At 43.6% G+C, this 24,954-nt stretch overlaps 1 protein-coding gene across 1 annotated transcript in view; it reads right to left on the minus strand.

The window, feature by feature from the left end:
* CNTN2 (contactin 2) overlaps nucleotides 1-24,954 on the minus strand; it is a 146,488-nt gene that overhangs the window by 35,832 nt on the left and 85,702 nt on the right. The window contains exon 16 of the mRNA XM_068269585.1: nucleotides 17,230-17,379. Coding sequence (XP_068125686.1) covers nucleotides 17,230-17,379 — 150 coding nt within the window. The remainder of the gene's footprint in view (nucleotides 1-17,229; nucleotides 17,380-24,954) is intronic.

A 24,954-nucleotide genomic window follows, 5' to 3' on the forward strand; every position in this document is an offset into this window, starting at 1 on the left:
ATGGACTATTTTAAAACTATTCTACCGGATGCTAATAAACTTTATAAATGGACCCCCTTAATTTATGGAATATTTGCTGCAAGAAAAATCTTTTTTTTTTTCTTTTTTTCAGGTGTACCTTATTTGGGCCTGTAACGTGGGCAGGTGATCATTGGTAGGCTCCTACACCTCCACCCTTTCCACACAATATTTAAAAAAAAATTATGTAGTACCCCCCTCATGACCTCAATTCTTCTGAAGATCTCAAATAAAAACTTTTGTGCACACGGACAGCTATTACACACACCCCACCTTGCTAAGACAGAGTAAGGCCTCTTTCAGATGGATGGCTGAACTGCACACTTATTGGGCAGTTCAGCCACCCATCTGCCAGCCACCAAGCATCTTTCAGCATTTATAACCACACGAATGTAAGTGTTTGACACTTGGGCCCATATACAATTCACTTTTTCACCTGAGTTTTCTCCTAGGAGAGAATTTTTCATCTTTGATTTAAAATAACTTTCCAGAACTTTTCAACTAAAAAAGTACTAAAAAGTAGGCGAAAAAGGACTATTAAAAAAATGTTGAGTATTTTCTTGCTTTTTGGTGGCTTAAAAGGGATTTTCTTGACAAGTTTAAAAATATCACCTTGGAGAAAACTCAGGAGAAAAAGTGAATTGCATATGGCCCTTGGTGTGTTTACCTGGTAGCAAAAAGACACATCATGTCACATCTGAGCATGGCTGCTGCTGAGCTCACATGTGACTCCATGCAGTGGCCTCCTTTCCACTGGGCATGGTCGAGTTACAGGAGAGGTTGACAGGCGGTGAATTTACCACGAACAGTGGGATAAAGAAAAATGTTCCCCCTTTCTCTGTTTTCTCTGTTTTTGCTTATTTTTAACACTTTATCTCCAAAGTTAGTATAATAAATATATAAACTGGATTAAACACCATGTACAGTTCTTGGAAGCCTGTTAAAATAACTGAATGGAGATATTAATCAACTCTCATATTATCTATGTGAAAAGTAACTAACCCCTATACTAATACGAATACAAATACATTGTTGCATCACCTTTAGGAGTTGGGATAATTCTGAGTTGATGCAAGATTGTGCAAATTATGCAGCCTGAAAATGGACCATACAAACAAAACCTGGGTGAAATGCACTTGGTCCATGTTCAAGCTGCATATATTTGCATATAAAATTAGCATAATCCTACATCAGATCAGAATGTTTATTTATTCTTTGCCTTTGTTTTGGAGAATTTCACCTGTTTCACATAAATTTCACATCTCACCTATTAAAGATGGCTGGATAAGTGTACTGGTTAAGGGCTCTGCCTTTGACATGGGAGACCCGGGTTTGAATCCTGGCTAGGGTCAGTACCTACTCAGTCCTTGGGCAAGACTTCTTAACACTGCAGGGTGGCCCCTTAGTGGCTGCAGCTCTTGAGCGCTTTGAGTCCAACAGGAGAAAAGTGCTATACAAATGTTAGGATTATTATAAGATTAGGATTAAAGGGAACCTGGAGTGAGAAGTATATGGAGGCTGCCATAGTTATTTCCTTTTAAACAGTATATGTTGCCTGGTAGTCCTGTTGATATATTTGGCTACAGAAGTGTCTGAATCACACACTTAAAACAAGAATGTGGCAAATCTTGTCGGTTTTTTTTTTCTCAGAAACTTCTGATCTGCATGCTTGGCTTAAAGTATTACAGGCTGAGAATCCGCAGGACAGTCAGAGAACTGGTATTCTGCAAAAGGAAATAAATATGGCAGCCTCCATATCCCTCTCAAGGCTGGTGCACACCAGAGCAGTTCTGGGGTGTTTTTAAAAATGCTAGCTGTTTGAAAGCTGCTTGGGTAATGTATTTCAATGGGATGGTGCACACCAAAACGGTTCGTTTTTTCCACAAAAGCAAACTCAGGGGCTGCAGCATTTTTTAGATTTCTGAGGCGTTTCTTCCTCAATGTTAAAGTATAGGAAAGTGGAAAACCGCTCTGAAAAACGCTAGATCAGAGCGGTTTTTCAGGCGTTTTTGTTACAAAAGCTGTTTAGTAACAGCTTTACTGTAACAATATATGCAATCTGCTACACAAAAGCGCTCCAAAAAACGCTAGGTATGTTTAGAAAATCTCTCTAAACTTGCCTAGAATTGCTTTGAAAATCTGCTTCAAAAACCGCTAGCGAGGTAGCCGGATCCCCACTTTTGGTAGCTGGGTTGTGTGTCCCCCCCCCCCCCATAACCATATTGCCCCCCTTCCCCCGTGTAGCCAGCAGCCTTCGCTCACCTTCCAGGCTCCAGCGATGAGCCGCAGTGGACCCATCCGTTCAGGCCAACATCCCCGCTCGTACTGCAGCCCAGTTCTGAGTCGTGGCTTGACGTCATCAAGCCAGGACCCAGCACTGACGTCAGAATGAGCAGGGATGTCGGCCAGGGGAGCGGCAATCGCCGGGGAGGGGCAGGAAGGTCAGTGGATAATCTTCTTTACCCCCTACCGCCGCGTCAGTAACAGGGATCACTACGATCTGCTGGCGATTGTAGTGATCACATGATCAGAAGCCATATGCGATGGCTTCTGATCACTGAGGGGAGATGTCAGCTGTCATATGACAGCTTAATCTCCCCTCTTGGGTGCGCTTGATCATGTTGGGAGTGGAAACTGCGGGCGGCTTAAATTCTAAATACTAAAAAATCCACCAAAGTTAGGCGGCCACAAGGGTGGCGTAGGATTTACGCCTGCGGTCACCAAAAGGTTAATAGATTAAGGGAAACCTGAGATAAAACATTAAGGGAAATTTATACTTACCTGGGGCATCCTCCAGCCCCATGAGGACCGCAGGTTCCCTTGGCATCCTCCCTGCGTGCTCCTTCCTTCCAGGATCGCCTCTGGTATCTGCCAAAATTACAGTGTTCTGTGAAAACTCCGTCGCACTCCCACAGCTGGGATTGTTCTGCGCCTGAACAGTAGTACTGTGCAGGTGCAGAAGGCTCTCAGCTGTGGGAGCAAGAAGAGAAGCGCATGGCTAGGCCGAGCAGGCGCAGAACTCCACAACTGGCCCTGACTTTGACAGATACTGAAGGCGATCCCGGGAGAACGGAGCGGCTGAGGGGGGGGGGAGGGGTGGGCAAGAGGGCCTTATCGTACTGGAGGAAGTATAAAATTTATTAAGTATAAATTGCCACATAATGCTTTATTTCAGGTACCCTTTAAATAAGCATTCAAAACTGTCTATTGTGCTTACTTAGATTGTTTTGTATTATTACAAATTTAAAGTAGCCATACAAAGTTTAACACAATAATTAAATTTTCATGTTTTTTTAATGTAGAAAAATAGAATACATTCTCTTTTTTTTCCAGTAGATAAATATTGATTGTTTTCTCAATTTGTTTAGCATTTGTCTGATTGATCATAGTGAAAAATACTTATCAAATTTTCAGAAAGTTGAATTGAATATATGTTAAACAATCAATTTCCCATCAACCTATATTGGAATTTTTTTTCATCCATGAAACAACAAAATTATCAAATTTTATAGATTCTGAAGAAAACAAAAAATGCTTTCTATAAATATTTTTCCTTAATTTCATCATTTTAATTTCATATTTGTTAAAACAAACGTGTGTAACATACTGTACATTAATTAATTGTTCTTCTGAAATGGACAGTTTATAACATCACTAATACAAAAATAAAGAGATGAAAAACTGAAACTTGTATAGCCATGTTTAAAGCGGATCCGAGATGAAAAACTAACTATAACAAGTGACTTGTCTATATATCTTATCTAAAGTTTAGATAGTTTACACAGCAAATCTAGCTGCAAACAGCTTCAAAAGAATATGATGATTTCTTCCTGTGATACAGTGACAACAGCCATGTTGTTTGTAAACATTACACACAGGCAAGCTTATCACTCAGCTTCAGCACTCAGCCTGTGAAAAAACCTAATCCCCTCCTCCTCCCTCCTCCCCTCTGCCTCTGAAATCTCTGGCTAGTAATACCTCCCCTCCTCCTGCCCAGACTGAGCTCCCAAGAGCCCTTGCTACTGTATGAAAATGCCAAGGCTCTCTGAAAAGCTGTGGGCAAGGCTTGTTTAGTTTATAGGGTATTAAAACAAAAACAAAAAAGTATTTGGCTTGAGGAATGCCCTATAAACAATAGGAAAGGAACACAGTTATGCAATGAGTAAAAGTTCATCTCGGATCCACTTTAATAATCAGAAATGTATTATAAATAAAGAAAAAATATAAACATAAGGAATCTGGCAATTGTGATAAAACGCGGAAAATCCACCGCATGTACTGCCGGCAAGGCGACTTATTCCGCGTCCAGCGCAGCGGTTTGTCCACAGCAGCGTGCGTCTGGTGTGGCTGGATCTGTTAGTTCACACAGTTTGAGGAATATGCGCGCGCTGAGAGGCAGAACCTTTATGACAAACGAGGAGGGATCCGCTGACCAGCTTGGTCAGCTGACCTCAAGGCAAGTGACTATTGGTTGATCACTGATGGGTGGCACCAGAGAGCGCTGCGCTATATATAGTCACTGCTGGTCACTTTCAGGTGGTCTGCCGTTGCGAACACTACGTGGAAGCATTCAGACCTTAGTCAGATCCAACAGTGTGTTTGAACCAGAAGGACCTGGGAATTCACACTGAGCCAGATTACTTCTATTGTTATCATTCTGTTATACTTCAGACTAGTTCCAGGGTGTCGAGACCACGGTCCTCACACCCAAGACTAGGGACCCTGTGTTATCTTTCTGTTATACTCCAGACTAGTTCCAGGGTGTCTAGACCACAGACCTCACACCCAAGACTAGGGACTCTGTGTTATCATTCTGTTATACTCCAGACTAGTTCCAGGGTGTCGAGACCACGGACCTCACACCCAAGTCTAGGAATACTTTGTACCATCATATTCTACTCCAGACTAGTTCCAGGGTGTAGAGACCACGGACCTCACACCCAAGACTAGGCATTGTTGATATCTGTTATGACCTATTGCATTCCTGACTATCCCCATGCTTTCTGATTCGGTACCTACATATTTCTGATTACCTGTTGCTAACCCTGCCTGTCTTGGACACTGAATCAGCTTTCTGTCTTTGTACTTTGTCTGTCCGTGTGTTACCGACCTGGCTTGCCCGACCTCGAGAGCAATTTCTCCCCTTAAGAGATAGTCTCCAGATCTGTCTGTGACATCCACCTTCAGGTGTCACTCACGCTCTGGTCCTTCCTACCTTCAGCCTGACTCCACCCCTTGGAGAGTCTCAGGCTGCTGGGAGGTTTCTGTACTCTCTAAGAGCAGTATTGCCCATACTGCCTAAGATCACCTGCTCAGCAGGTGCGTTACTCAAAGTCATACTGTTACACCAAACACTCACGATTACATACAGGTGTCCAGAGGTTAGTACTATATCTGTATTATTGGTGATTCTACAGATCACCAATAATCAGATTCTCTCTGCGTGCTGACACCGATCGTTACAGAACGGCAGACCAAAACCAAATGGACGCACTGTATAGTCATGTTGAAGTCCTGACCACCGCGGTAAACAATCTTTCCGGGGTAGATTTGAACCAACAGACCCAGATCAGCCAGCTATTTGGGGCTATTCAGGAACTTCAATCAGCTATACACTCAGTGCGATCTCCTCCAGTCACGGACATTCGTATGTCCGTACCTGAAAAGTTTTCTGGCCATAGATCTGACTTCCGAAATTTCAGGAATCGTGTGCTGTCTTATTTTGCATTGAGGCCTACCTTGTCAGGAATTGAGGCCCAAAGGGTAACATTTATAAAGACCCTGCTGTCGGGTGATTCCCAAACGTGGGCATATAGCCTACATGCTGAGCATGAGGCATTATCATCAGTTCAGGAATTTTTCAAGGCCATGACCATTATATATGATGACCCGGATATTTCGTCTACTGCGGAGAGGAAGCTCAAGATGCTCAGACAGGGTCGTAAATCGGTAGAGGTTTACGCCGCTGAGTTTAGGAAGTGGGCTCTCTCGGCTAGATGGGGAACATATGCTCTATTAGACTGTTTTTTGGCAGTATTGTCGGATGCTATCCATGACGTAATGATAGGACATCCTGAGCCCAAATCTGTAGATGAGGCAATTTCTTTGGCCGTGCAGATAGATCGCCGTTTGCGTTACCAGAAACAGATTAGTGGTAGGAATGTTATAAGGTCTCTCTCAAATGACTCTTCTCGATCTTCGTCACCCTCTGACGAGCCGATGCAAATCGGATATTCAAGGCTGAGTCAGGTGAAGAAGAATCACAGAAGGCCAAGAAAACGCGATCTATATGGTGCTAAGGGGCCAAGAGAATGCTGCCGCCTGGGGTTGGTCGACAGCATAGGCGAGCAGTCCTTACCTCTGAACAATGATCGTCTGCTCCTTCCCTGCTCTATTGCATGGGAGGGTCAGACTCGTTCCGCAGAAGCCATTGTGGACTCCGGTTCTGCAGCGAACCTCATTGATTACGATTTCATTAAAAAAATTATGGATACCTTTGTCCCCACCTGACCGGCAGATTCTGGTCACTGCAGTGGATGACTCCGTTGCAGAGTAGTCAATCGCTTCTCCAAACCCCCTTGTTGTCATGTTGTTTATGGGCGTTACATGGAGAGATTACAGTTCCTGGTTATGCCCATGGCAACCTCCACCATTGTTCTGGGTATGCCCTGGTTGCAACTCCACTCCCCACAGATTGACTGGGCTTCAGGTCAGTTACTGAAATGGTCAGCCTACTGCCATCAGCATTGCTTGTAGAGAGCGGCAGTTAGTGTTACCAAGATACAGGTTGGAGGAGTGGCAGTGCAGGTCAAAGCAGAAACTTTAGTTAAAAGTTCCGAGCCTGAGACCGGTCTACCTCGAGAGGTGGTCAGGGTACCTGCGGAGACGGTGGAGGACTGGATGCCTAATCTGGGCCCTTGCCAGCGAGACATTCTGGAGGGTAAAACATCTCATCAGACCTCAACGGGTACATTGCAACTTTTGCCAGTGTCAAGGAAACCCCGGACCCAGAAACATCAGACTAGTAACGGAAAGTCTGTAGAGTAGGAGTTTTCCCCAGGGAACATGGTGTACGTATCCTCTCGGCATGGGGCCCTGAGGCAATTATCACCCAAACTGGATCCTACATTCATAGGACCATTCCCAGTGACCAGGAAAGTGAATTTTGTTACCTATGCTGTCCATCTCCCTGCCAGTATGAGAGGTGCAAGATCAGTCCATGTGTCTCGGTTGAAGCCAGCAGTGCACGTGGACTCCCCTCCCTCCCTCCCTGTGATGGTAAAAGACCAATCTGAGTATGAGATTGAAAAGATTCTGGACTCACAGCTTGTGCAGAACTCCGTGCAGTATCTGGTTCACTGGAAGGGATATGGCATAGAGGAGAGAACTTGGGTGCCAGACTGTCGTATGCACGCAGAGGAATTAAAGAAGGTATTCCACGATCTGCATCCTGGAAAGTCTGGTGGGAAGTGTCCGGAGTCCACTCCTCAGGGGGGGGTACTGTGATAAAACGCGGAAAAGCCGCCGCGTGTACTGGCGGCAAGGCGACTGATTCCGCTCCCAGTGCGGCGGTTTGTCCGCAGCAGCGTGCGTCTGGTGTGGCTGGGTCTGTTCGTTCACACAGGTTGAGGAATACGCGCGCGCGCTGAGGCCGAACCTTTATGACAAACGAGGAGGGATCAGCTGACCAGGTTGGTCAGCTGACCTCAAGGCAAGTGACTATTGGTTGATCACTGACGGGTGGCGCCAAAGAGCGCTGCGCTATATATAGTCACTGCTGGTCACTTTCAGGTGGTCTGCCATTGCGAACACTACGTGGAAGCACTCAGACCTTAGTCAGATCCAACAGTGTGTTTGAACCAGGAGGACCTGGGAATTCACACTGAGCCAGATTACTTCTATTGTTATCATTCTGTTATACTTCAGACTAGTTCCAGGGTGTCGAGACCACGGACCTCACACCCAAGACTAGGGACCCTGTGTTATCTTTCTGTTATACTCCAGACTAGTTCCAGGGTGTCGAGACCACGGACCTCACACCCAAGTCTAGGAATACTTTGTACCATCATATTCTACTCCAGACTAGTTCCAGGGTGTAGAGACCACGGACCTCACACCCAAGACTAGGCATTGTCGATATCTGTTATGACATATTGCATTCCTGACTATCCCTATGCTTTCTGATTCGGTACCTATGTATTTCTGATTACCTGTTGCTAACCCTGCCTGTCTTGGATACCGAATCAGCTTTCTGTCTTTGTACTTTGTCTGTCCGTGTGTTGCCGACCTGGCTTGCCCGACCTCGAGAGCTATCTCTCCCCTTAAGAGATAGTCTCCAGATCTGTCTGTGACATCCACCTTCAGGTGTCACTTACGCTCTGGTCCTTCCTACCTTCAGCCTGACTCCACCCCTTGGAGAGTCTCAGGCTGCTGGGAGGTTTCTGTACTCTCTAAGAGCAGTATTGCCCATACTGCCTAAGATCACCTGCTCAGCAGGTGCGTTACTCAAAGTCATACTGTTACACCAAACACTCACGATTACATACAGGTGTCCAGAGGTTAGTACTATATCTGTATTATTGGTGATTCTGCAGATCATCCATAATCAGGTATATATCTGCATTCTTGGTGATACTGCAGATCACCAATAATCAGATTTTCTCTGCGTGCTGACACCGATCGTTACAGCAATACTGTACTTTTTTACAACTCTGGATTTGCATGTTATTATAATATGTGCAGTTTTCACACCACTTACAGTAGAGCAAACATAGATACTTTTGTTCAATCCAATTCAGTTCAAGCGCACTCCAAACCACACTGGATATTCTGGTTCTCAAAGAAAGTCTGCTGACAGAGACGGTTAGACCATCAAGGTCTACTACCACCTTGGGGATAGTCCCAGGTCACCTCCAACCTTAACGATTAATTCACTCCTCTGGTTCCTTACTGAAAAATAATCTGTGTCCTCAATCAGGTGTGGTAAATCAAGTACCTCTTAATATCTCTTATATAAAATAATCTGTGTCCTCACTCAGATGTAATCAATCCAGTACCTGTTCAATAACTTTTATACCTCAAATAAAAAGCATCCCATAGTGTATGTCTCAAGTTAAATAGCTATAAAAAGCTATTGCACTCACAAGTAATGCAGTTAAAATCCGGCTCAGAGTTTTTCGTATGGGCTCTCCCACATTTTGCTGGCCACGTCTGGCTCCGCCATTTCTTCTCCCAGAAGCTCTGTGGGTACTGCTGCCACACGCACAGCCTATTTTCCCATGCCGGCCTGCACAGCTTATACCAGGCTACAAGTGTCACGCCACATCCGGGATCCGCCGTACTAGTTTCATCATCATATTACTCATAATGGCTGTGTGCGCTGCAGCAGTACCCATAGAGCGCCTGGGAAGAGAATTGGCAGAGCCAACCATGGCCACTGAAACGGAGGAGAGCCCGTATTAGAAAAAAACCTCTGAGCCCGATTTTAACTACATTACATGCAAGTGCAATTGGAAATAACATAATGTCACCCAAAAGATAAGTTGATGTACAAGAGGCATTATTGTGGACAAAAACAAATTCTCATCTCTTATTTATTTACTATTTATTTGAGCAAAAAGTTTACAGTCCAAAATTATTCATACCCTTCAACAGAAAAGCCTTTATTGGCTATTACAGCAGTCAAACTCTTCCTATAATTGCAGACCAGCTTTTTGCATGTCTCCACAGCTATTTTTGCCCATTAATCTTTAGCAGTGAACTCCAAATCTTTCAGGTTAGAGGGTCTTCTTACCATCACCCTGATCTTTAGCTCTCTCCACAGATTCTGAATTGTATTCAAGTCCGAACTCTGGCTGGACCACTCCAAAACGTTAATGTTGTTGTCTGCTAACCGTTTCTTCACCACTTTTGCTGTTTGTTTTTTAGCCACTGTTATGCTGAAATGTCCACTGTGCCCAAGGCCAATTATCTCTGCAGACTGCCTGATGATGTCATTGAGAATCATCATGTATTGCTCTTTTTTCATGGTGTCGTTTACTGTGATTAGGTTCCCTGGTCCATTGGCTGAAAAACACCCCCAAAGCATTACATTCCCACCACCATGTTTGACAGTGGGGATGGTGTTCTTTGGGTTGAATGCTTCTCTTTTTTTATGCCAAATGAAGGAAACCTCATTGTGACCAAACAATTCAGGTTATGTTTCATCTGACAATAGCACAGAAGACCAGAAGTCTTCTTGAAGTGGCGTCCTCCTTGGTCTACATCCGTGGAACCCAGCAGTGTGCAGTGTGGATTGTCTGCTTTGAGACATTGCCACCAGCAGAGCCCACATTCACCAAGATGGCCTTGGTGGTGATCCTTGGATTCTTTTTCACCTTTCTCACTATCCTCCTGGCCAGCACAGGTGTCACTTTTGGCTTCTGACCACGTCCTCTGAGATTTTCCACAGTGTAAAACAACTTGTATTTTTTAATAATACTGTGCACTGTAGTCGCTGGAACTTGAAAACATTTAGAAATGGCCTTGTAGCCTTTTCCTGACTTGTGAGCAGACACAATGCACAGCCGTAGGTCCTTACTGAGCTCCTATTGTCTTAGCTATGACTATCTACAAACCAACTGCAGAGAGCTGCTGTTTTTCACCTTCAGCTTCAGCTTGGACTATTTGGAATGATATAGAACTTTGAATTTTCCCACAGACTGTGACAGTTTATGAAGGGTATGAATAATTTTGGACAGGATACTTTTTTGCTCAAATTTAAATAAAAGCTGGGAAATATTTTTTCCACACTAATGCCTCGTATACATCGTCTTATCTTTTGGGAGACACCTACAGTACCGACCAAAAGTTTGGACACACCTTCTCATTCAAAGAGTTTTCTTTATTTTCATGACTATGAACATTGTAGATTCACTTAGAAAGCATCCAAACTATGAATTAACACGTGTGGAAGTACAGTACATAACCAAAAAGTGTGAAACAACCAGGGCCGGATTTACAGTTCAGGAGCCTATAGGCACAGAAGTTTTGGCGCCCTAAGCTCCGCCCTCATCACAGGCCACACCCTTTTTGACACGAAGAATTTCCGTCCCTCCAACCCCTAATAAGCAAGGCCAGTGTAAAGTTTAATCCCCAGAAACTATGGGGGGGAAGTGGGGGTGTTGCCTCTTTTCCACCATGTAAATAGCAGAGCACAAATACCTTTTCAAAGTCTGAGTTCTCTGCTCTCCTGTTCACTATATCCATTCAGCATGCATCAATGTTCCTACATAGGCTCCCAATGTCACATGATATGCATTCGGGACCCTGATGGAGAAACGCAGCTGCTCCCTGAATGGCGGCACTGAAGAAAAGACAAGAGGACCTGGAGTTGGTATTCATGCTTTGCTACTTGGAAGTGGGGAAAGAGGTGGGCACCCTCAGTCACCTGGCCCCTCTGTAGTCACAGGAATAGTGGGTGCTATAAATTCATCATTGCCTGTCTGCGAGCTAGTAACACCTGCTGCTTATTAAACCTGATTGTGGCCTAGGCAACAATCGCCTCACCTGTCTTTAGAAAGTACAGGGTGGTGCATGAAAGACCAACCCAACTGCCTGTCATGAGTGTGGTTATACAAGCAAACGCTGGCTGGTCTGTACCTGTGCGCCTCTTTCCTGCTATTATTGAAGCCTGTATCGGCTGCATTTGCATATGAGAACGTACAGCATACAGCAGCAAATACAGGCGTCACAAGCTTCAAGAAAGTCGGATTGGGCCACACACAACTGGGATTAAGCGAGACGTGCTTGGGGACCGGCCAGCGTCTACCCGTTAACTTGCACATGTGACAGGTAGCAGGGCCGGTCTTTTACACCACCCTATATATAGCCCGCATGCAGCCTAGACAAGCCACCCCTCCCCCATTAAGCCTTCCTCCTAGGGACTCTCCCCTCCCACACTTAACTGAGGAAAAAAAATGGCCAGTTACTTACCTGGGGCTTCTTTCAGTCCCTGGTCCCTCACCATCGTTCAGCACTGTGACGTTTCTCCGCTGTCCATCTATGAAAGCTGGGCGGGTCGCCCAGTCGCTGGCTACCGCACATGCATGGAACTCACCTCCCTGATTGTGCACACATAGCCGGGATCGACCCTGTGCGGGCCAGAGCGGCTGAACGGTGCAGTGCGGAGTGACAGTGAGGACCAAGAAGGACTTAAGAGGTTGGAAAAAGCCCCAAGTAACTGGCCTCTTTTTATTTTATTTTTTTCTTTACAGTGAGAGGACATCCGAGGTGAACATCAAAATCTATTTTTTACTCACCTGGGGCTTCTTCCAGCCCTGAAGAGCAGTCACAGTCCCTCTCCACAGCCTGGGCCTCCTAGGTGTCCCTGTTGGCCATCCGCAATTATGCCGACCTGCTGGCGGGTCGGATCTTCTGCGTCCACGTCATCCGACGCATACTGCGCCTGCGCACAACTACTGTACGGGCGCAGTACGCGCCAGATGACATGGACATGAGGGCACGAGTGTCCGCGCAGGTGTAGAAGAGCTGACCCGCCGGGAGGTCACGATCCTTACGGCTAGCCAGCAGGGACACCTAGGAGGACAGGGGCTGTGGAGAGGGACTGAGGCTGCTCTTCAGGGCTGGAAGAAGCCCCAGGTGAGTAAAAAATAGATTTTGATGTTCACTTCGGAAGTACTTTAAAGTTTCCTTTAAAAACACATACACACACACTCTGAGACACACATACTGACACATACACACTCTGAGACACACATACTGACACACACTCTGAGCCACTCACACAGAGCCACTCACACTGGCACACACTGACACACACTGACACATACACACTCTGAGACACACATACTGACACACACTCTGAGCCACTCACACTGGCACACACTGATACATACACACTGAGACACACATACTGACACACACTCTGAGCCACTCACACAGAGCCACTGACACACACACACACACTGAACCACACACACTGAACCATACACACAAACACATACACTGAGACACACATACTGAAACACACCCGGAGCCACTCACACTGACACATACACACACACAATCTGAGACAATCTGAGACACACACTGACACATACACACAGACACACTCTGAGACACACACTGACACATATACACTCTGAGACACACACTGACACAGACACTCTGAGACACACACTGACACAGACACGTCTGAGACACACACTGACACATACATGCATTCATTCACACATACATACACTCTCCCTCCCTGCAGACAATCCAGCAGCTAGCTAAGTAACGTTGAAGAAATACTACACCACGTGCAGCGTTGATCTTCCTTCCCAGCGGCAGCAGGTTACGATCTCCCTCCTGGAACCACTGAAGCATGAAGCCCTTTTCAAGCTTGAAGAAGGCCACTCCGAATTCCAGGGAGGGAGACAACAGCATCCTCTACTAGTCTATGTCTAAGCAAACATACTAAATTACCTATCTCCGAGTCCCGACAGCTGAAGTCCGAAGTATGCACGCCCCGCCCCCTTCCCCCAGTCGCAGGGGTCAGATGGACTGCAGTGACTGATGATGAGCAGGAACACAGCAGGCGGATATAGAGCGGGGCGGAAGTACTGGGTGGCTGAGCACAGTTGTAACCAGCGGGCCTATGCAGATTGACGCAAGAGCCCTGCCAATGCCATTGCGTGTAGGACAGTTGAAAAGATAAGTGATGCACTACTACCCCTGCCGCCTTTGAAGCCCATGGCGCCTGTAGGCACGTGCCTACAGTGCCTAGTGGTAAATCCGGCCCTGGAAACAACTGAAAATGTCATATTCTAGGTTCTTCAAAGTAGCCACCTTTTGCTTTGATTAATGCTATGCATACTCTTGGCATTCTCTTGATGAGCTTCAAGAGGTAGTCACCTGAAATGGTTTTCACTTCACAGGTGTGCCCTGTCAGGTTTAATACGTGTGATTTCTTGCCTTATAAATGGGGTTGGGACCATCAATTGCGTTGTGGAGAAGTCAGGTGGATACACGGCTGATAGTTCTACTGAATAGACTGTTAGCTGCTTTTTTCTTGCCATAATACAAATTCTAAGTAAAGAAATGAGTGGCCATCATTACTTTAAGAAATGAAGGTCAGTCAGTCCGAAAAATTGGGAAAACTTTGAAAGTGTCCCCAAGTGCCGTTTTAAAAACCATCAAACGCTTCAAAGAAACTAGCTCACATGCGGACCGCCCCAGAAAAGGAAGACCAAGAGTCACCTCTGCTGCGGTGGATAAGTTCATCCGAGGCACCAGCCTCAGAAATCGCAGGTTAACAGCAGCTCAGATTAGAGACCAGGTCAATGCCACACAGAGTTCTAGCAGCAGACACATCTCTAGAACAACTGTTAAGAGGAGACTGTGTGAATCAGGTCTTCATGGTAGAATATCTGCTAGGAAACTACTGCTAAGGACAGGCAACAAGCAGAAAAGACTAGTTTGGGCTAAAGAACACAAGGGATGGACATTAGACCAGTGGAAATCTGTGCTTTGGTCTGATGAGTCCAAATTTTGAGATTTTTGCTTCCAACCAACGGTTCTTTGTGTGTCGCACAAAATTTCAGGTGACTACCTCTTGAAGCTCATCAAGAGAATGCAAAGAGTGTGCAAAGCAGTAATCAAAGCAAAAGGTGGCTACTTTGAAGAACCTAGAATATGACATATTGTCAGTTGTTTCACACTTTTTGGTCATGTACTATACTTCCACATAGGCGGAGTCGGAGGTGCGCACTGACGTCACAGGAAGTGAATGGTGAGCCAAAGCTGACATGTTGTTCAGTTAAAGGATTTTAACTGATTACTACTGGAGTGAGGACCTCCTTGGCTGACTACCTATTCTACAGGCTATAACGCAAGACACGCTTCTGGTGAGTGAACTCACAGAGGGGGGGGGGGGGGGGAATCTGCTTATCCCTTCCATGGTGGTGGCACTATTCGCAGGAGTGCAGCATGAGGTGTGATACATGCAATAGCCTTTAAAAATAAAGAAAACTCTTTGAATGAGAAGGTGTGTCCAAACTTTTGGTCTGTACTGTATGTCATTTCCCATCAAAAATTACTTGCTGGTTGAATAAAAGTAACTTTAATTAAAAATTTGCCAGGGGTATGGATAATTATGGTCAGCAATGTATATTAGTTTTATGGTAATGCACAATGGGAGGCTGATATATAAGAGATATTGAAGAGATACTGGATTGACCACATCTGATTGAGGGCACAAATTATTATCCTCTAAGGAACCAGAGCAGTGAATTTTTATGAATCAGCTATTAAACTTTTGGCTGACCTGGGATTATCTCCAATGCATTATTAGACCTTTGTGGTCTAACCATCTGGTGAGTGGCGTTTGTCAAGTTTGGTGGAGGTTTCGCTGTCCACAGACTTTGAGAACCAGAATATCTAGTGTGGATTGGAGAACGATTGAACTGATTCATTGTGTATATAGCGGGGGGTGCACCCAATCTGCAATAGAGACTGTATTAGAACAGGAAGCTGGTGTGCATTGATATACCAAAGTTTTAAAGAAGATGCTTTGCCACTTTTAAGTATTACGTACACTAGCTTAAGTAAAAAGATAATCCGGTGACAAAACACAATATGCCAAGATTAAAAAAAACAAAAAAACTCAAGGCTTAATGCAGTCTGTAAATCACAAACCTATTCCATTTATGCAGTTTTCCTCTTCTGATTAACGGGTTTTCCTCTGCTTTATAGAGCGTTTTACATTATTACTCAGTGACTAGTTCTAAAAAAATAAAATAAGTGAGGTTTCCAGTAACACTTTTGAACTGATCCCCTGGAATGGTACTACAATTAGTGCTTGAGTGGAGAGCTGCTTGGATACACGTGTGCATTGCATTAGCATCAACATGAATTCTGCTGACCAATGCATACTGCTTTACAATCTAAAATTTATCACAGGCGGCAACATTTTTTGTCCTGTCAGAATGCTCTGTGACGAAAATGACGCATAGCTAAACAGCCTATGTTAAGCATTAATGGGAGGGCGACGCCACATACCAACAATATACAGCAATATATACAGTCTAGGCTGAAATTGTTGGCACCACAGAATTTATTTCCAGAAAATCAAGTACTTCTCACAGAGAAGTATTGCAGTAACATATTTTGCTATACACGTTTATTCCCTTTGTGTAGTGGAACAAAACAAAAAAAGGGAGGAAACAAAGCAAATTGGACATAATGTTACACAAATCTCCAAAAATGGGCTGGACAAAATTATTGGCACCCTTACCTTAATATTTGGTTTGCCTACAATTTCGGCCATGACTGTACATATAGGAAGTGTTTCTGATGCTGAAATCAGGATAATTACTGTAAAAGTAGGTATCATGAATAATATGCTGCATTTTATTGTATATCTCTACTGTGCTTCTTTAACCCTTTAAAGGGAAGGTGCCCTCGCCGTCCTGTGCCCTCACAGCAGCTCAAGTGGCTCCCGGTGTCCTGCGCTGCAGAAGCTGACCTCGCCAAGTCAGCTTCCGAGTCGGCCTGTGCAGTACAAACCTGATGACATCAGCCGGACCACGTAACCCACGCCGTGGACCACACATGCAGCTGACCCGGAAGCCGACCTGGCGAGGTCGGCTTCTGCAGCGCAGGACACCGGGAGCCACTTGAGCTGTGGCGAGGGCACAGGATGGCAGCCAAGGGCTGGAAGAAGCCCCAGGTAAGTGGATTTTGATTTTTTTTTATTGCTTGGATGTTTTCTTTAAGGCAAACAGGACATATATATGTGTCTAAGTACTTAATATACCTATCACTTTACATTGTACTAGGAACATAATTTTAATGTTTTGATATCAGGACAAATAGGAAAAAAATGTGTGGGTATTATCGACCGTAGCATTATTTATTTTACAACTATAGTGGTGGCAATTGAAGAAATTCCGTATTTTTCATTTGTTCCTGTTTTTCTCTTTAAAATGCATTGAAAACAAAGTAATTACCGAAAACAAATATCACCCACAAAAACCCTAATTTGTGGTGGAAAAAAAAACAAAAAATAGATCATCTAGGTGTAAGAAGTGGTGACAAAGTTATGGCCAAATGAATGAATGAAAGGAGTGCTGAAAGGTGAAATGCCTCTTGGCAGGAAGGGTAAAATAGTCTGTGGGGTGAAGTCAAGTGGTTAAAGACTAAAATGTTTCAGAATCCATATCTTACCAGCTTCTTTTGTTCTCACTAGAAGAGAGGGAGCGCTTGGTTCTCCTACTCCTAAAATGTTGCTGGCTAGTACTCTGAAATGGTAGTCAGTCCATGGTGTGAGGTCCACCACCAGAGCTGATTCTGCATTCCCCTCCACAGTGGGTGGATCTGTGTAAACAGATGGATAGTAAACAAGCTTTAGCCATGTAGAGATGAGATGCAGTGTGAAATAAAGGAACTACTACAACATCATCAAATATCAGTTCTAATGCTGGGAATACACGGCTCGATTCTGAGAAAATTTAGATGACTCGATAGATCATTTCCGACATGTCCGATCTCCGGCCCGGTCGTTTCGTCGCTTGATTCCGCATTGAAGACAATGCAAAAAGATAAGAAAAACAAGCAGAAGATAAGAAAATCGACTGCAGAATCGATCGGGGAATCAATCGCGCCGGAGAATCGAGCGGCAAAATCGAGCCGTGTATACTACAAACCTAGCAGAAGCTTCTACTTCAATATTTATCAAATAAATAAGTATTAAATATAAACAACAAATTAAATATAAATAAAAATTAAATATAAATAAATGTTATAAATATTTATATACAATATTTAAATATTTATTTACTACTAGTAATCTAAATCCTAGGTTCTCAACGTGTGGTACGCGTACCCCAGGGGGTACTTCTGATGGTTCCAGGGGGTACTCGGGCTTGATATAATTAACCAAGAATAACAAATTTGGAGTTTTATAAAATTATAAATCTTATTTAAACACCAAATTAGTGTTTTAGCTAATTAAAAGCAATAGTAAATGCTTGAAAATTGTTTAGAACTAATTATCATGTACTACGATTAAATATATATTTGTCAAGGGGTACTTGTGATAATGTTTACTATGCTAGGGGGTACTTGGTGAGTACAGGGTTTTAAAAGGGGTACATGCCAATAAAATGTTGAGAAACACTGATCTAAATGACCAAACATCAGAATAATGATTTAAAATGCTGTGATCATATCACTATTGTGGCAGGAGAAGTAAAGCGTCGGCACTACAGTATTAGCGCTAAGTTTAGAAGGATATGGCATATGACACACACCTCTTCATCCACACTTCTGGTATTGACAGCGTGCTCTGATTAATAAGAAGTTGCAATGTAGTAAAAGAGAGGAGAGGGAGACAATCGGCACTGCTTCTGTTACTATTTAATCCAAAGTGCGGTGGAACATATGTAAAAAATCCAAGACAGTATATCTTCAAACTGTGGCATCAAAATATTCAATCAACATTGACATGCATGAACGTACTATTGTCTGAGGTGGTGTGGTGGCGGTGGGTGCTGGGCACAGATAGCCTTACAGCCGTTTTACGCAAAAACTGCGCTTCTACGGAGGCTGCAATGTTTGCTGTCACTGGCTGGGCTTTATACTATTGAAAGCTCAGCGTGTGGCAAAAACTGCCGCTCTAGACCGCCCACTCAGCTCCCCATGCGACCAATGAGGTGCTGGAACGCTTCTGCGTTCCAGCCAGGATTAGATGGACGAGAGGGAAGTCAAAATACTTCCTCTCTCGACGGAAGCCTGAGCAGTTCACACTTCATTAGGTGACCGCATAGCTTATTGCTGATCGGGCTGTACGCATAGGGCCAGGTGCCATCTTGTGGCCAAAAACTATAATGCAGCACTTATGTATTACTTAATGATTTCAAGTGTGCTAAAATGATGAAAAATGTGTAAAAAGCTTGTGAGCATAATTAATAATTCCTTTTAAGGATTAATCATTAATAATTCATCATTTTATTAAAGTGACAGGTGCATTAAGTGGCTGCAATCAGCCAAGTGCTGGATTGGAGTGAAATTAACCACTTCCCCACCGAGGGGATTTACCCCTGAAACACCACAGCAATTTTCACCTTTCAGCGCTCCTTCCATTCATTCGTCTATAACTTTATTATTACTTATCGCAATGAAATGAACTATATCTTGTTTTTTTCGCCACCAATTAGGCTTTCTTTAGGTGGGACATTATGCCATGAATTATTTTATTCTAAATGTGTTTTAATGGGAAAATAGGAAAAAATGTGGGGAAAAAATCATTATTTTTCAATTTTCGGCCATTATAGATTTTAAATAATGCATGCTACTGTAATTAAAACCCATGAAATGTATTTGCCCATTTGTCCCGGTTATAAAACCGTTTAAATTATGTCCCTATCACAATGTTTGGCGTCAATATTTTATTTGGAAATAAAGGTGCATTTTTTCAGTTTTGATGCTTGAACAAAAAGAAAAAAATAGAGTACAGGCACTACAGTCCTCCTCAACGACACAGATCTCGAGTATGTGGATCACAGGACTACAAAAAACTGGTTCCTGATTGTGTATGTGTGGCTTCGTGGTGCGCAGAACCTCAGAAGATGCTCAGGAGAGCGAAACAGCTCTCAGGCAGCTCACCGCTCCCACCTCACCCCACAGCTCAGCAGGAAACGGGTAGGAAAGTTTTTCCATGTCTGTTTTTAACCTATGTTTTGTGCCCTATATGTGGCTGAAGAAATAAAGTTTTGGATATAGATTGCATGTGCCAACTACTGGTGCTTTTTCTCTCTATGGAATATTTTTTCCAGTTTTGCATCTATCCCGAATTACAAGCCCATAGTTTATAAAGTAACAGTGTTATACCCTCTTGACATAAATATTTTAAAAGTTAAGTCCCTAAGGTAACTATTTATGGTTTTGTTTTGTTTTTTTATATTTTTGTTTTTTATTACAAAAAAAAAATTGGGGAGTGTGGGAGGTAATGAGTTCATTTTATTGTGTAAAACTAATGTATTTGTATATGTAAAATGCTTTAGGGTGTAGTTTTACTATTTGGACACAAGATGGCCACAGTGAGTCTTTGTTCATGCGACCTGTAAGCGTCCGGAAGGCCGCTTACAGGAAGCACTATGAGGCTGGGAAAATCACAATGATCGCGCTGTTTCTCATAGAAGCAGCAGATCATTGCGGGGGCTTAGATCAACGAACAGGAATGGATTTTCCTGTTCATTGATCTCATGGCGAGCGGGCAGCGGCGTGAGCGCGCGCGGGAGCGCGGACAGTGGCGGTAGCACGGGAGGTACGGATTTCTCCGTCCCTTGGTTTTATAAGGATGGAAAAAGGGACGGAGAAATCCGTACCGCGGGGGGTAATGTGGTTAATATTATAATAATATTAAAGAATGCGAGTGGACTAAAATGCATAAATTAAATATATAATAGAGGGGCTAAGGGTAACAGGGCCAACTGGCTGGACTGTGATTAATAATTGATATATTATATTGTATTATTTTCATTCCTAAATTCATAAACCATTACGTTTAGAGATTAATTCATGTATAAAAGTACATACAATTATTGATGCTAGGGGTAGGGGCCCACTGGGGATGGGGTGGGTGGATGGATGGGTAGCATTAATAATTGTATGTACTTTTATACATGAATGAATCTCTAAACGTAATGGTTTATGAATTTAGGAATGAATATAATATATCAATTATTAATCACAGTCCAGCCAGTTGGCCCTGTTACCCTTAGCCCCTCTATTATGCATTTAATTTATGCATTTTTAGTCCACTCGCATTTTTTAATATTATTATAATATTAATTTCACTCCAATCCAGCACTTGGCTGATTGCAGCCACTTAATGCACTTGTCACTTTAATAAATTATGAATTATTCATGATTAATCCTTAAAAGGAATTATTAATTATGCTCACAAGCTTTTTACACATTTTTCATCATTTTAGCACACTTGAAATCATTGTTTTACATATGTGCTGCATTATAGTTTTTGGCCACAAGATGGCACCTAGCCCTAAGCGCACAGCCTGATCAGCAATAAGCTATGCGGTCACCTAATGAAGTGTGAACTAGTGATGGGAATTCCGGCTCTTCTCAGAGAATCGGCTCTTCTGAATCGGCTCCCATTAAAGAGCCGGCTCTTACGGCTCTGAATCGGCTCTTAATTAAATATCACTAGACACCACTCAGAATCGGATTAAAAGCCCCACCCCGTCTCCATGCTAACTCCAGACTACTTCTCTGACTGAGGCAATCCCTCCTGCAACTGCTCTGCTCTGCCCCATACACTCCTACAAGCTGCAAGAGGAGGACTACATCTCCCAGAATGCCTCAGCGCCCTTTATTACGGAGCAAAGCAGAGCTAAAAGGAGCGGCTGAGGCATCGGCTCTTCTCAGAGTGAGCATCGGCTCCTCTGATTCACTTCAAAGAGCCGGCTCTTAGAGCCGGCTCGTTCGCGAACGACCCATCACTAGTGTGAACTGCTCAGGCTTCCGTCGAGAGAGGAAGTATTTTGACTTCCCTCTCGTCCATCTAATCCTGGCTGGAACGCAGAAGCGTTCCAGCACCTCATTGGTCACATGGGGAGCGGAGTGGGCGGTCTAGAGCGGCAGTTTTCACCGCACGCCGAGCTTTCAATAGTATAAAGCCCAGCCAGTGACAGCAAACATTGCAGCCTCCGTAGAAGCGCAGTTTTTGCGTAAAACGGCTGTAAGGCTATCTGTGCCCAGCACCCACCGCCACCACACCACCTCAGACAATAGTACGTTCATGCATGTCAATGTTGATTGAATATTTTGATGCCACAGTTTGAAGATATACTGTCTTGGATTTTTACATATGTTCCACTTTGGATTAAATAGTAAAGAAGCAGTGCCGATTGTCTCCCTCTCCTCTCTTTTAGATCATATTACTATCAATCTCAATGGAGGCCAGTGACACATTTTCACATAAGAGTAGAGAAAACCATTTCTAATATCAATCGCTCTGCTGCTGTGCCGCTGCAGTAGTCCAGAGCTAATAACAGCTTTGATCACATAGTGCTGATATTGCTGCCCCTTAGTGTCCAGTTCCACCAATTGAATTAGATAAAGAGTGGTCTTACCTGATCAATGTTTTCCAGCAAAAAAGTAAGTTGATCAAGAGGGCCTTCATTTTTAATAGATATAATTAAAATGTTGTTAATACTAGTGACCTAAGCCCGTTTAGAAGCGGGCTCTAGGTCTGTAGCTGTGCGCGCTCGCGCCCGCCGTGCGCACACACCCACGCCTGCCGTGCGTGCACACACGCCCACCTGCTTGGCCGGTCGGCCCGCCTCCTGGCCCCTGCATCCTGTCCCAACGGTTGTGTCAGTGCAGGACATGCACAGTAGTGCAAAAGCACTGACACATGGACATGGCACGCAGGGACATTTGTAGATTATTAGGTAGGATTGAATCTGTCATGTGAACTATCTAAAGGAGCAATGCATGCCACTTCCTATCACTACTAACTACTATACTGCTGGGTGCAGCCCAGCTCCGCTCAATATTACTGGATGGGGCCATGTGTGAAACTGCTGAGAGGCAAACATTATTTTTAGCACACTGCACTGCATTGATGTGAATGGATGTTAGGTATTTATGGGCAGTCTAGAGAACAGACGTGTGGAGACAGTGCCAGATGGTGTGGAATACTTGGATACTATCTCCAGTGTCAGCAAGTTCCCAAGTCTCTATGTATGGCAGCAGTAAATTATAAAATGTTGTTTTCCAAAAGCAGTTAAAGCTAATAATTCTACACTTGCTTGAATTAATTCTAAGGTCCTGCTTAGTATACTGTGTGCTGCTTGTGAATTCAATTATTTGAAATATTCCCCTCCAGGATGGAACAGCAATACCTTTTCAAGAAACAGAGTATAGCAACAACTGATTTAACCTCCTGACAGCTATAGGTGGCACCGATACTGAAGAGGCAACTGCAGTGCTGAAAGTGATGCCCTTTGAAACTGGTGCCAACAGTGGAGCAAACAGAGGAATCTGCAGGCATGTGCCTAGAGTGCCCAATAAGGAAACTGGTTTTAGAACAATATTTGAAAACTAATCCGGAGAGCGACATAAACTGACAATTGTTAAGTGATCTTCAGTCCAAAAACATTCAGATTTTTTATTTCCTAACCTTAAATTTACTAATTATCCTATAGACCATGACTTTTATAACCATAAACTGCTTCATCTCACATTATTTAAAACCTTTTTTATATATATATTGTTTAAAAAAATGAACAAATGTGTTTTCTAAATTGTCTGCCATCTGCCTTTAAACCATTGGTGTGACCAGGTAAGACAACCCACTTGCTAGAGCATCTCAATAAATAAGAATATCCCTCAAAGTTAATTTATTTCAGTAATTCAATTCAAAACATGAAACTCCTATATAAAATAGGCTCATTACACACAGAGGGGTGTATTTCAAGCAGTTATTTATTTTCATTTGTCTGATTAGAGCCTACAGACAATGAAAACCCCAAATTTAGTATCTTAGAATGTTACATAAGACCAATAATAAATAATTATTTTTAATCCAGAAACTTATGCTTACTGAAAGTATGTTCGCGCACACACTAAATATTTGGGCTCCTTTTGCATGAATTACTGCTTCAGTGCAGTGTGGCAGGGAGGTGATCAGACTATGGCACTGCTGAGGTGTTAAGGAAGCCCAGGATGCTTTGATGGCAGCCCTCCGCTAATCTACATTTTTAGGTCTGATGTCTCTCATCTTCCTGTTGACAATACCCCAAAGATTCTCCATGGGATTTAGGTCAGGCAAGTTTGCTGGCAAATCAAGCACAGTGATGCCATGGTCAATAAACCATGTGCTTTTGGCAGTGTGGGCAGGCGCCCAGTCCTGCTGGAAAATGAAGTCCGCATCTCCATAAAGCTTGTCAGCAGAAAAAATCATGAAGTAGAGGCCTGAAGGATCTAAACTTCCACTTTGCTGGTAACAACCTCTAACAACAAATTGCAGAACAGAACACCCACATCCCGGTCCCCTTTTGCTTTAGGATGTGCAGATCACAAAGTGGCATGAGCACCATTAAATAAAAAATATATAAAACAAACCGTTTGCTGAAAATGATTGAACTTCTCTTTAAAGCCTCAGTTCAGTTTTAAACATCTTAACTGCAGTATGCTGCACAGCCAGTGTGTTTTATACTAAGATGTGTCTCCCCTAACGCATACAGTGTCAGCCAGAATGACTGCCATACCATATGCTGGACGCAGTCATTCACTGAGCAGGCAAAGCTGTGGGCTTCTTGTGGCCAACATTATGTACTGGAATTGGCAAGCTGGAGTATTGCAAAATAGAGCACAAGTTAAATAACTTATTTTCAGTTAATGGAGGCACTGCGTGAGTGCGTGTGTGGGTTAGACTCTGTATGCTGCACATCAGCAGTGTGCAGTGCCGGACAGGGAGTTGGAAAAGCTGAGCAAATCCACCTGCTGGCCAAGCAGCAGTAGCCCTGTGTTATCACTCCCAATAGAAACCTGTAGCAAGTCTTCACTGTGAGCAGCAACACCTGATTACTGCTGCTTGGCCAGCAAGTGAATTTCCTCAGCTTTTCCACCTCCCATTTCAACACTGGCAGTGTGGCATACTGCAGTGAAGATTTTTTTTTTCTTTTTATCAAATCCAACCCATTCTGTATTAAAAAAAAAAAATCTGCCTGTGCACATGAATCACATTACATGTATTCATGTTCAGCAACCCCAACTTTGTTCTGATATGATCCAGGTGACATTTGTAAGCTTCTGCAACCTAATAACCAATCCAAAAATAAATTGAAATCCCCCCCCCCCCAAACATGCATGGGTGATACAGCATCCAAGAGTAATGAGCAACAAAAACTTATGTATTAAATA

Source organism: Hyperolius riggenbachi, chromosome 2 (genome assembly GCF_040937935.1).
Source record: "Hyperolius riggenbachi isolate aHypRig1 chromosome 2, aHypRig1.pri, whole genome shotgun sequence".
Taxonomy (NCBI): Eukaryota; Metazoa; Chordata; class Amphibia; order Anura; family Hyperoliidae; genus Hyperolius; species Hyperolius riggenbachi.